The sequence below is a fragment of the Choloepus didactylus genome, chromosome 8 (genome assembly GCF_015220235.1).
Source record: "Choloepus didactylus isolate mChoDid1 chromosome 8, mChoDid1.pri, whole genome shotgun sequence".
Taxonomy (NCBI): Eukaryota; Metazoa; Chordata; class Mammalia; order Pilosa; family Megalonychidae; genus Choloepus; species Choloepus didactylus.
The window spans coordinates 9,274,048-9,287,604 of record NC_051314.1 but is presented as its reverse complement, the minus strand read 5'-3'; the positions used below and the strand labels follow the sequence as shown (position 1 = coordinate 9,287,604).

Sequence of the window (13,557 nt, the reverse complement as noted above, 5' to 3'; positions counted from 1 at the left end):
TGTCTCCCTGAGGCTGCAAAAGCTGCTGCCTGGGCTGGGAAGGGCGGGCGCTGGGTCTCCCCGGCCTCCCCCACCACCCTTCTGCTGTGTTCCCTGCACAGGCTTCCTGGACTGGGTCCCCAAGAAGATGCAGCGGGTGGGCTGTGTGGAGCTGCTCAACACGGTGCAGAGGCGCGTCCAGCCACGGCTGCATGTCTTCGGCCACATCCACGAAGGTCAGCAGGTGGGGTGGGTGGGGAGCTCCAAACTGGCCCTTCAGGGGGGCCACCTCTCCTCCCTGCAACGTGGGTCCCTGGTGTCCCAACCTCTTCAGCCAGGAGAGAAATAGCTCATTTCTAACGTATACCTTGCAAATGCCTTATGCACACACATTGGCCATTGATGAGCTGTTACCAAGGAGATTGGTAATAGGAAGATGAATGCAAAATCTCGCAAGACTCAGGGGGTCAGTTTAGTTTACGCTGGGTTCTGCAACTCTGCCTTGCCTCCAGCCTCAGGAGCTGGGCAGAGGACTTCCCAGAGGAGGGGACATGAGCCATGGCATGGAGGATGGGTGGGATGTGGTTGATACTCTGTGAGCTCCACGAGGGTAGTTCACTGGCTTGTTATTTACATCCCCAGGGCTTTTCCCCAGGTGCCCAATAAATGTGGAAGGACTGAATATTGGGCGAGGAGGCTCTAGTGGCTTGGATAACCCTCTGCACCCCCTGTTCCCTCCGAAACAGACTTGACATCTGGCTTCTGCCCTGGAGCTGGAGCCACTTGCCACGTGCACAGCGTTGGAGGGGGCTGGGGAACTGTCCCCTTCTCATTGCAGAGCAGCTGTGAGGGTGACAGGTGATGTCTGTTCCAGTCCTGACTGCCACCTCCCACCCCCTGGCATGTCACCGGAAACAGGGTTTTCCTTACTAACCCTGAAGTGTCCTCAGCTGTCACGTAACTGGAGTTTTATCCCACCTGTCCAAGGCCTCCCTGTCCCATCCCACCCTGCCAGGAAGTCCGTCCACCTCCTGTGGACCTGGGGACTCATGTGGTTTCACCCAGTGGCATTTCCCAGCCTCCTGAACCTCTGCAGTGGCGTCAGAGGCCCCTGGAATTCCACACATGCTGTCCACATTAGATCATTTCCCAGAACAGAGGCTGAGGTGGCAGGCCAGCAATTAAAGGCAGAATCTGAGAGGTCACATGAAAGATGGACAACTCATGTCACAGGATAATAATGATGGCTGTTATTTTCTGTGGCCCTACTATGGGCATGCAGGACCACCAGATTCAAGGGTGTGTGTGTCTCAGACCACCATCCTGCATGATTGCACAGGCAAAAAGTTGGCTCCAAAGAACAGGAAATGTCTCTTCAGGTTTAGAGGTGAACTGAGCTGAAGGATGAAGAGGATTCTAACAAGTAGACATGATAGGAATAGGAACTGAGGGACTGGGGGAGGACAGAGGTTAAGAAAAGTACCTGACATGAAGATGGTGATAATGACAATAAAATGATGAAGATAACATTGAAGATGTTGATGGTGATGATAATAGTGATAGTGGTGATAGTGGTGACAATGACAATGGTGATTATGGTAATGATGCCTGTGATGCTGGTGGTGATGGTGGTGGTGATGAAGATGATGATGATGGTGATGGTGGTGATGATGGTGGTGATGATGGTGATGATGATGATGGTGCTGATGGTGATGAAAATGATGACGTCAGAGGCAACAACGATGATGGTGGTGCTGAGATGATGATGGTGATGATAGTGATGACAGTGGCATGATGGTGGTGTTGATGGTGGTCTTGGTGGTAATGATGATGGTGATGATGGTGGTGGTGATAATGTGAGGTGGAGATGATTAAGATAACAATGAAGATGTCAATGATGATAATGATGGAGATAATGAAAGTGATAATATTGATGACGGTGGCAATGGTGAGGATAATGATGAGGGTGATGTTAGTGAAGGTGATAGTGACAGTGATGATGCCAGTGATGATGGTGACAGTGATGATGGTGGTGATGATGATAGTGCAGATGGTGATGAGAATGATGATGTCAGAGGTGACAACAATGATGGTGGTGATGATGGTGGTGATGGTGGTGATAATGGTGATGTTGATGATGGTGATGATGATAATGTTGATGATGATGGTGACACAGATAAGGATAATGATGAGGGTGATGATGATGATGTGATGATGATGGTGGTGTGGCACTGATGGTGGTGATGGTGTGTGGTGATGATGATGAAGGTGATGATGATGATGATGGTGCTGATGGTGATGAGAATGATGTCAGAGATGACAATGAAGATGATAGTGGTGATGATAGTGGTGGTGATGGTGATGATGGTGGTGATGAAGGTGGTGTTGACGATGGTGATGGTGGTAATGATGATTATGGCGATGATGATGATGGTGATGATGATGATGGTGATGATGAGGGATGTCCCACTGAGTGTTTTCCATGTGTGAGGTACTAGCTGAGTGCTTTATGTGGATTATTATCTCATTTGATCCTTGCAGTAGGAGGGGTAATAGGTCTATAATTAACAACTTTATTTGTGAGATGAGGAAATGGAGCTTTAGAGTTTTCGTAGCTTGCCTCCTGGCTACCGCACCCCCAGACCACGCCCCTGCTGCTGGTCCTGGCCTCCCCCACCCAGCCCTGACAGGTGTGTGCTTGCCCTCCAGGGTACGGTGTCATGGCAGACGGGACCACCACCTACGTGAACGCGTCCGTGTGTACTGTGAACTACCAGCCCGTGAACCCACCCATAGTCATCGACCTCCCCACACCCCGGAACTCCTGACTGTTCCCCACGCACACCTGGCCGAGAGCGTGGACCCCCACCCACCCTCCCTCATGCAGAATCGGTCCAGATGACCCGACCGGCCGTGGGGACTGGCCCAGCAGACGGGTCGAGGCCTTGGAATGGAGAAAATGACTGACTCTTCAGCCTTCCATCGCCTGGATCAGAACCTCGCCCATCCGCTTGGGGGCCCCTGTGCTCATTTCTGTTTTCTCTGTGTACATCCCGCGTGTACCTTATTAAAGGACCAGCTCGTGGCACTGTCTGGCTGGGGAAATGACTGACTCCTCGCCCTTCTCCATTGGATGCCCTCTTGGGTTTGAGAAGCTGCTGCTCTTGGGTCGTCTGGGACGGGTTTGGGAAATTCTCGCATAAAATCTCCCTCTACCTGCAGGTCTCTGTGGCTGGGACCCCCAGGGTTGGGAGGTTTTGTAGCCTGGGCACAGACAAGCCGTTCTCCTCCTCCCAGGCTGCAGGGGAGCCGGGCCTGCTTCCGGGTTGAGCCCCTCCGAGGGCCTTCAGGGACATCTCAGGAATTCAGACCGCACCTGGCCAGGCGCACGAGTGGTTTGCCTCCTGTCGTTTCCCGGCCTTTCTTCCTGTGGGCATTTTTGATGACTTGAACCATGGCCTGAGAGTCCTCTGCACTCCCGTGGAGCCTGGATTTGGGGGGTTGGTTCTACAAAATGAGCCGCTGGGGTGCCCGAGGTTGGCTGGAGGCTTCCCGAGTTCTGGTGGGATGACCCTGGCCCTGGGGTCTACATTGCTCCACAGAACGCAGTGGCCCAGAGGGGCTGTGGCTGCAGCAGCAACCCTGCCACCCATACATGGTCATGTGCACACGTGTGTGTGTATGTGTGTACGTGCACACACATGCCCACGCCCTTCCTAATTTAATGACGTGGGCCCTGTGTTCCTCATTACTGTCCCCAGATGGGGTTCTGTCCCTTGTTGTGATTTCCCTGGCGCTGTTCAGATTCTCTCAGGCGTGCCCACAGCCAAGGAAGGCTAAACAGCTAACAGGAGGGTAGCACGGTGACAGCGTGGGCCCTGGGCCCCAGCAGCCCTCTCTGCCATTGTTGTAGGACCCTGGGTGGCTTTGGTTTCCTCTTCTTTAAACTAGGACTTGGGTGGGGGTTGGTTGGGTTTGACCCCCAAGGGAGAGGGGGTGGCAGGGCCTGGCCTAGGAGCAGCGAGTAAGACAGGGTCACACAAATCCAGGCCCGAATCTGTCTTTATTTAAAATGTTGATATTTTGTTCGTCATGGATGTTTTTTGCATTATTTTTATTTTTCAAAAAACTGCATTAAAATAGTTTTCTTTGCCTCGGTTATTGAGTCCTTTGGCGCCCCTGTTCCATTTTGTGCCTGAGAGGAGTGACACTGTCCTCCCTCTGGCCCCAGCCCTGAGAACCAGCATTCAGCAAGCCCCTTTGCAGGTAAAGCTCACTGCATCCTCCAGCAGACATGTGAGGTGGGTACCGCTGGCCCCGTTTTAGAGACGAGGAGATTGAGGCCAGAGAGCTGCCTTTGGGTGCACAGCAGAGAGGGGCAGGGACAGGATTCCACGCTGGTCTCTGTCCCCGCAGCCCTTGGTTTGCCATCACCCGAAGCTCTGCCCTTACAAGGTGGTGCACACGGTCCAAGAATTTTTTTTTTTTAAGGGTCCTTTTCAGAACCCGCCCTGGTTCATTCTCATAGAAAACCCCTCGAGAATGCTGATTCTTGACCCAGCGTCCTGGGAAACTATTATTCCTTCCCTGCTCGCCGCCGACTCCTTTGAGGGGTTCCGTGCTGGCGAGGCTGGCTCTGCTCTCGGGGGTGCAGGACAGAAGGGATCCATGGGGCCAAAGTGGTTCCTGGAGACCCGGGATGACACCCCAGAGGCACAACACGTGCACATGTGTGGGGCTGGGGCTCCCGAGTGCCGCCCGCCTCTACCAAATTTCTATGCTGACCGAGAACTATAAACTTAAAAAGCAAAATGAGACATTTTTCCTAAGGTATCTTTAGAATATGGTGTATTTTTATGTGGAAAAGAAAACTTATGAAGGCAGCTGTTGCTTTAAGAGAGAATTCGTTAAAAGTCCTTGAGGTATGAAAGATTACGGCGTGCTCCTCAATCATTTTGGCATAACTTGATTGTGGCTGTAATTTTTTTTTGTCAAGCATGTTAGACAATAAAATCTTTATAAAAAGAAAGAGAAGTCCGCGTGGTGCCTCTTCCTGTGCCCCGCCCCTGGGTGTTCCCTGGGGCAGGCGAGGCGGGAGCAGTGAGGAGGGAGTCTGGAGTTTGGAGGCTGAAACTCTCCCATGTGGTTGTGACTGGATTCCTTCTGCTTGCTCCAGCTTCCTGGAGGAGTTGGAGAGGGAGGATGATTGGGGTGGGGGGTGAGGGGCGGTCTCGGAGGTGGTTTGGAAAGTAGAATGGGAAAGCCTGTGCCCCATTGTGTTCAACTACCTCACAGTCTGATCCCCCAAAACAGAGTGTCCTTAAGATGGTCCTGGCTCCAGATTCTTCCTGAAAGATTTGGCTTAGCCTTTGTCAAACAAGGGACCCGGTGTTACCCAAGAAAAGCACTCACAAATGTAATGACCCTAGTCTCATAGTCCCCCAAGCTACAAATGTTTTGCCATTTTCGTCCATCCATCCATTCATCCATTCATCCATCCATCCATCCATCCATCCATCCACCTAACCATCCATCCATCCATCCACCCACCCACCCATCCATCCACCCACCCATCCATCCACCCAACCATCCACCCACCCATCCATCCACCCACCCATCCATCCACCCAACCATCCATCCACTCATCCATCCATCCATCCATGCATACACACATACATCCACCCACCCACTTCACAATATTCACTGAGCACCTGGCTTGGACTAGTGAGGTGGCGGTGGTGGTTATACATTTAGGAGGTAGGAGTGGTGAAGGAACTGGATGTGGGGGTGAAGGTGAGGGAGAGCCAAGGATGACAATGGATGTTGGCTGCCTGTCACGGAGGGGGAGCATGGGAGCAGGAGGAACAAGTTTGAGGAGGGATGTTAAGAGTTCTCTTTGTCTATTTGGACTTAAGAGCTGGAAGTGCCCTCGGGATACTCAGTGGGCAGGTGGATGGAGGGGCTTGTCTGGAGACCTGCATTTGTCAGTCATAACAGAAGCCAGGGGGATGTGTGAGGGCCTGGGACAGACTGTGGCAGTGTCAGCCTTCCCCATGACCCTCTCCTGGCCCTGTCTGTAACCTGCCATCCCTCAAAATTCCTCTCCACCAGGGCCTCAGCCTTGTCTACAACCATCTGTTCTGGGCGTTGGCTTCCCATCTGGGACCATGAGGAGGAGCTGCTCATTTTGAGGCACCCTCAACTGCTGCCCTCAGCCTGCATTAGCCCCACAGGGCTGCCAGGTGGAGCACGGGGCTTCCATGGCTGCTGCCACCAGTAGTGCTGTCACATTGCAAGTGCATCAGGTCCCATGTGCTCCTGCTAGATTTGGTAGCTCTGAATTGCCCAGGGTGCTACACCTGGTGAGGGATGTCCTGCAGTAATGGTGCCTGGGTGCTTCCACTCTTGGTGGCTCGGCACCCTGGGTGCATGCACACGCGTGCACACACACAGAACCGTCCTTCCCCAGGTATCTCCATGGTGTGAGGGGAAGAAACAGGGTGGGGTCCCAGATAACCCTCCCTTTTCCCATGGACCTTAGTGCTGAGTCCAGGAGGCTTCCAGCCGGCTCTCTGCCCTCCCTCTACCTCTGCCCTTTTGGTAAGTCTCAGGGACCCCAACTCCCAACTGCGCCTTCTTGTGGTATGGCTCCAGGGGCTAATCTTTGGACCCCCATGGAGATCAAATTCCCAGGCCATGTTTTTCCTGGAAACTCTCATGCCAGCCCCTTGAATAAATTAGTGGAGGTGACAAGCTCTGTGGACAAAGGCTCCACCCAATGCTCTCACCTAATGTCACCCCCAACTCCGTCAAGTCCAATCCTGCCTGGCCGGCGAGGGGTCTTGACACACAAGACCCAGGGGCCTTCAGAACCACCATCCCACTGACAGCATGGACTGCAAAGGTCTCCGGGATGGAGGGATTAGGTCCTGCCTTTGGGCAAGTTGATGGTACATTTTGGAAGGTTCATCTGGTCCCAGGAAAGAAGCTGAACCCCTTAGGTCTTTCTTGCTTGGGGCCCAGTGAGTGGCAAACAGAGTCATGCTCGGGGCCCTGAGGAAGAGTAAACCCAGTTTTCAGGAGTAGTCTGGGAAAACTTCATGAAGGAAGGGGCCTACTGGGCTCTGAACAACAAGAAGTAATGGTGATGTGTGCTGCAGCCCCTCCACGTGCCAGGCTCTCAACATGCTTTGTCTCGTTTAAGATCCACAGCCCTGCAGGGTGGAGACTATTATTATCCCCTTTACAGGAGAGGAAGCTGGGGCTCAGAGAAGGGGGTGACTAACCCAAGGTCACACAGCAAGTAGGGCTGAGATGTGATTAGAATCTGCCTGGCTCCAACATTCGGATGTTACATGCCAAGCTGTAGGACACAAACTCATGGAGAGGAAGTGGGGGGGGGTCATTCCAAAGGCAGGGCAGGTGTCTAAGGTTGGGTTCCCCAGAAGCAAATCCCAAGACAGGGGTTCTGGTGTACATCACTGGTTAGGGGAACACACTCAGGGGAAAGGCAGTGAGGGAGCAGGATGGGACAGGGAAAGAACTGAGCAAGGATATAGTATTAGTTGGAGCTCTTGCTTTAGCCTGATCCCACTGGGTGCTCTTGAGTGTGAACTGCACTACTGGGTTGGTCCACACCCCTTCCCAGACTTTTGCACCCCCAGATCAGCCAGTCACTAGCTGCAGGCTGTCCCTGGGTGGAAATGGGAGATGGTCATCCAAGGGCAATTTTCTGGAGGGGGAAGCAGATGACAGCTGTAGCAGCCAACCCTCATGGCGGCTGGGGTATGGGTGTTCCAACCCAGTGAAGGGGACCTGGCTGGGACACCAAAGCACCCACTACTGTCTGTCCCTGCACTATTCAGATCCACTTGATTCTCTCATTAAATTCACTCCATGAAAATACAATATTCTCCAGTTTTCAGGTTGGTCAAAATCTCTGGGAAAATTTAAAGGAGCCTTGAGTCTATAACTGATGGTCACCACCTTCCAGCCGCACCACCTGTCCTCGATTTCCCTCACCTGCGCTAGCACTTCTGCTGCTCCAGGTGGCTTACCTGGCAGGGTGACCACCTCAGGGTCTCAGGCATAAACCTTTGGCTAACATCCACCTGATAAGCTGTGGTTGGGAATTTGCCCATTTACAGTCAAAATTGGGCATAGGAGTCCCAGGAGATGCCCTCGTAGTGATCAGGGCCCATCGCCCCTGCCAGCATGGGGACTTTGTTCTTTGTCTGCTGGTCTGCTGGGTTGGGGTGTCAAGTGGCAGTCATAGCTTTAAGTTTAATGTCAAAAGCATTATCCTTTCTGGGGCCCAGGGCATCTAGACCCCAGATCCTAAAGTCATGGGGGAATAGAAAGACAAAGTCCCCAAGTGAGTCAGTCACTGGGAGTGATGGTGAACAGGGCCACTCCTCCCCTCCCCTTGCTCCTGGACCCATGCATTCTACCTTCTGCAGCCTCAGCGCCATGTAATGGCCAGTGGCTTAAGGTGTGTGCTGCCTCCTGAGGGAGAGTGTCCTGTCCGTGCAGTGTCATCTGCAGCTGGCATCTCAGCTGCACCTTCCCCAGAGCTGCAGCCACAGAGCATATATTTAAAGCTGTGCCAACTGCTCTAGTAAAGATGCCATGTTTGGCACAGCAGCTAAAATGAGACTTTTTCTTGGTTAAGTTTTTGGTAGTCCATTCTCATCCACCATGATTTTTCCAAGTTTTGTGGGGGCCGGCTTGGTGAAATAAATGGGGATTTGTTGGGGACCGCCACCTTTAAGTCTTTGAGAGTGGCACCAATCTCCACTGTTGCTCCCAGGAAGCCATCCTGATTTTTATTTACTATCTTGGCTGGACCAGGAAAAGGGATAGTTCAGGGGCTTTCACTTGGCTTTTTCTATACTCTAAAGTGCTAAAGAGCCAATAAGGCAGTATCTAACATAAGTAAATCCATTCCAGTGATATATTTAGGAACCTAAGAGATAACCATTGGGTGACTTTAAAGTCCCAGTGGAAACGCTGTAAGATGTACCTGGGCTAGGATGTCATTTATTTTCTGACTCCCTTAGACCCATCTCTACCGGGGATGCCATGATTGGGTACTCTGGTTCCCTGCGTCCACCAACTCTCCAGTGATCAGACCATCCTTTCTCTTACATTACCCAAGTGAATGGTCGTGGATCCCTTTTAGAAGATGGTTGGAATCGCTACTGTCCAGACTGGCCATGGTGTTGCACGATGTCCCCCCACGCAGTCCTGTTTCTCTTTCGGGTGATGGGTTCCAGGTATGAGAAGGGACTCAGGTCTGGAAACTGGGCAAGTGATTGTCACTTTCCATTGGAGCAGCTGTCCTCAGCCTTCTGCTCGTCCATTCTTGAGTGCTTTTGATAATATATATTAAGCAATATCCTTATTGGCTGTTCATCTATCTTGTCTCTAGGAGAACCAAGTTCAATGAATTATTGCTGGGGAACCCTGTGGGCCAGATCCCCTGGCTGCCACTTCAACTTGCTGCTCGTTAGAGTAATTCTGACCACCATGCTTCTGAAGTGTCACCTGGTCTCTGCTCTTCCAGGATCCTCCCACCCCCATGGCAATTAGGGAGCTCCGTCCTTCAACAGCATCTCCCATGGTCAGCCTCGGTGAGTAGAGGAGAACCACTACTGAGCTGCTCCGTGTGACACTAGCGCCCTCCCACTGATGTGTTCCTGGTGGCCTTCGAAATGGAGTGTCCCTTGGACATGATCAGCTGGTGGGGTTTCTGCTCTTGTAGAGTAGACCCGTTCTAGCATGCCCACTTCGTGAACCTTTTGATTTCTTCTGAGTTCTGGCATCTCTACCTCATTTAACGTGGACCATCGCTTTTTCCAAGCTTCTAAAAGCTATCCCAGTGGTGCGTTGGACCCATCTCCAGGGGCCCTTGTGGGGGTGCTAAGTCTTGTCATTTCCTGAGTCTTGGGAGAGTGTCCCCACATGGACAAATTCTCCCTTATTTGTCTTTATACCCTGCCCACTTTCTCCCAGTGTGGTAGATTGAATTGTGTTCTTAATCTGCCTTCCTGTAAATAGAACCTCTTGAAGATGTTATTTTTAGTTGAGGTGTGGCCCAACTGATTGAGGGTGGGTCTTAATCATATTACAGAGGCCTTATAGAGAGAAGAAACTGGAAGCTGGGAGTCAGAGCAGCCATAGGAAGAAGCCAGAAGTCAGCAGAAATCAGGAGAGCACACAAGGAGGGAGGGTTTGCCACGGGACGAGAGGCAGAGATACATGCCAAGGAACCCCGAGGATCACCGGCAGCCCATCAGAATGCTCCGCACTCTGGGACAGAGCAAGCCTTGTTTGTATCTTGATTTTAGACTTCTCACCTCAAAATCATGATGTGTGATCACAACTCCGGAAAACTGGGACACCCGGCATCATCAGGACTGTCTCTGTGACACACTCTCCTGGTCCTGCTGGGACAGTAGCCTGGAGTGGGTCTTGCAGCTTCCTTGGAGGGAACCCCTCTCTTCCCTCGGCAGGCCCAGGACTCCCCTGGCCAGCGCTCCTGGGACTTCATCCTAGTTACTGGTCTGGCTGCCAGCAGTGGAGTGGGGAGCAGACCCCGATGAGGGAAAACGTTGCCATAAAGATGTCTTGCCTCATTGAAGCCTCCTGTAAGCAAGGGGGCTGCTTTCCTCTAATGAGGGGAAGATGAGACTCAGATGTTCCCATTCCTTGTCACAGAACCACAGCTGCCAGTGTGTAACATGAGCGAGAAACACGTCTTTGCTGACGTCAGCCACAGGGATGCTCTTGTTACACAGCATAACCCAGAGAAACATGACAGAAGCTATTGGAAGGTTTTAAGCAGGAGTTTCCAAGTTCAGGTTTGCACTTTAAGAGCACGAATCAGGCTGCAGTGTGGAAAATGAGCTGGAAAGTGGGGAGGGGATGGAGGTGATGGAGTCTGGCTGCAGAGGAGAGAATGGACTGGAAAGTTGTGAGGGACAGGAAGATGTACAGGTGGACTTGGTGGCAAGCTAGGCTTTTGCAGGGCCTATGAGATAAATGTTGGTGGCCTGGAGTGGGGGTGGGAGAAGCTGTGGGGAAGGATTGGATTGGGGTGAGAAGACGAGGTCTAGGATGACTCCTGGGTTACTGGCTGGGCCCCACTGCAGTGGAAGGATGGAACAATCCTGAAGCAGGACAGACCTGGGGCAGGTCACATAAGAGCAGGCTGGAGGCAGGAGTTTGTTTTGGTACATACTGCATTTGAATCCCCCGTGGGACATCTGAATGGAGGTCCTCAGAAGGGTCTTGGGCATGAAGGAGGACACTGGGCCACACAGACACGTCTGAGAAGTGCCTGTGTCACTGAAGCTCTGGGAATATGGAGGAGAGCAAGGCTGGTTCAATCCCTGATTGGCCACAAGCACCGTTGCTTTTGAAGGTTGCACCCGTAATTATACCAAACATATGAAAATGCACCCACACCATATATATAATATATTTACATGTGACTACATAAGAGACTGAGAGCTGGTTGTACAAATTATTATAATTTAGAAACTTGTAAACATTTATTGATACTGATTTTGTAGCTTACTTATTTTAGAAGCAACCATTTTATAATACGATGCTGGGATAAATGAAAAGCTCATGGCTTCTGGGAAAGAAAAGAGACTGGAGACTTAGGTCTTCAGCCCTAAGGCCCCCCAGCTCTCATAGGTTGGGCGAGCCCAGGGATGAGCCACAGAGAGGGAGAAGTAGCAGCTAAGGAAACAGGAGGGAAATCCAGGGAGAAGCCCGGGAAGGGCAGTAGCTCCATACGGCGGGAGCAGTCCCAGAGCCAACGGCTGGGACATGCCCATGGATTTAGTCATGTGTCACCTGGAAGCTGTCGGTGACCTGGGGAGAGCCAGGGCCCTTATGAAGTCAGATTGGAGGATTGCACTGGGGGTGAAGCACTGGTGATGGTGCCAAGAAGCTAACGAGTTCAGCAGTAAAAGGAAGGAGAGGGTGACTCCCAGTATCTGGAGTAGAAATGTGGATAAAAGGGATGTTTTGTTTTGTTTTGAATACAGGAGAGACCTGAGTGTGTCTGCCGGCTGATGGGAAGGGAGAGGAAGGGACTGAAAACACATGAGAGAAGCAGGAGAAATCTGCAGTGTGAGGCTGCCAGGAAAGAGGGCGGGGCCGGGGGTCAGGGCACCCGGGAGGGATTGGGCTCAGGTGGGGGCACCTGGAATGGGTGGTCCAAGCAGATGGGCTGTGGGTTGGCATCAGGAAGTTGAGAGCATTCTCCAGGGTGGCTTCAGTTCTCTTGGTGAAGTAGGAGTCCTGAGCTGAAAGCTGTTAGGAGGGAGGAGACAGGATGTATGGGTTCCTCTTCTAAGAAGACCAGGTTATAGGTAACTGACACCCCAGAATTTCCTGCTCAAATGGTCCCGAGCCTGCTTGCAGGGGTGGAGTGGACTCTTGCCCCTTGGAGGTGAGAGCACTGGGTGAGTGCCGCTGGGCTCTGAAGGGTGGCCAAGGGGCAGCCATTCAGGGGCTCTGGATGGAGTTCAGTTGTGCAGCCTCAGTTGTCCACATGTGTCCCATCTTGTCAAATAGAGCTGGGGGTAGGAAGACAAGGAGGAGGGCCAAAGATATAATTTTAAATATTTGGGCATGTAGGAACTTTTTGCCTCGGGGCAAGTTAAAGTAGCTTGCTGCAGATCAATGCAGAGCTACTAGAAAAGCTAGGTAAAATACCAAAAAAAAAAAAAAAAAAAAAAAAAAAATCTGCTTAAAGCAGAAAATTCAGAAAACTGGAAGCATTTAGGGACTAAGGGGCCTGAAATTCTAAGGGGGATTCTGTGGAGAGGCAGCAGTATGGAGCTGCCTTTCCCTTGGGGGGATTTGTTGATTCTGGGCTTAGGCAAGTGACTGAGAATCTGGACTTGGAATTCCAAGATTCCTGGGGACAGAAGCAGAGCAAAAGGCACAGCTTTGGGTGGTCTCGTGGAGCTGGAGTGAAAAAAACAGATTCCATATTTGCAAATTTGTCTACATGCTAAAATTTATTTGTAACCCCAAAATCAATACTCCAGGCACTTTCATAGTCATTCACGGACATGGACAGAGTGGCAAAAATTGGAGTCAACCAAGGTGCATTTTCCCAGTTGAGGTCAAACGAGGCAAGACTTGGCCCTTCTTGTTTCAGCTCTCATACTGCAAACAAGTGTCCTTTCTGCAGAATTTTTAGTGCCACATTTTCACCTTCTTTTTTGTGCTTTTTCTTGGTGATTCCTCTGTTTAAAATGTCCCCCAAGTATAGTGCTGAAGTGCTGTGTAGTGTTCATGAGCGCAAGAAAGCTGTGATGTGCCGTTTGGAGAAAATACCTGTGTTAGATAAGCTTCTTCCAGGGAAGAGTTACAGTGCTGTTGGCTGTGAGTTCAATGTGAATGAATGAACAATATATATTAAATGAAGTGCTTTTAAACAGAAAAACACATAAAACAAGGTAATATGTTGATCGGTTGACAAAAATGGCATGACCACACTCTCAGGAACCTAATTCTGTATTTTCCCTGGGAATTGTGGTTCAGAATTTGCTA

The 13,557-nt window shown here is 51.3% G+C and overlaps 1 protein-coding gene across 1 annotated transcript in view; it reads left to right on the top strand.

The window, feature by feature from the left end:
- Positions 1 to 2,873, top strand: part of MPPED1 (metallophosphoesterase domain containing 1) — a 74,342-nt gene extending 71,469 nt beyond the window's left edge. Inside the window, exons 6-7 of the mRNA XM_037846564.1 lie at positions 102 to 215; positions 2,689 to 2,873. Coding sequence (XP_037702492.1) covers positions 102 to 215; positions 2,689 to 2,807 — 233 coding nt within the window. The 3' untranslated portion in view covers positions 2,808 to 2,873. The remainder of the gene's footprint in view (positions 1 to 101; positions 216 to 2,688) is intronic.
- The last annotated feature ends 10,684 nt before the right edge of the window (positions 2,874 to 13,557 follow it).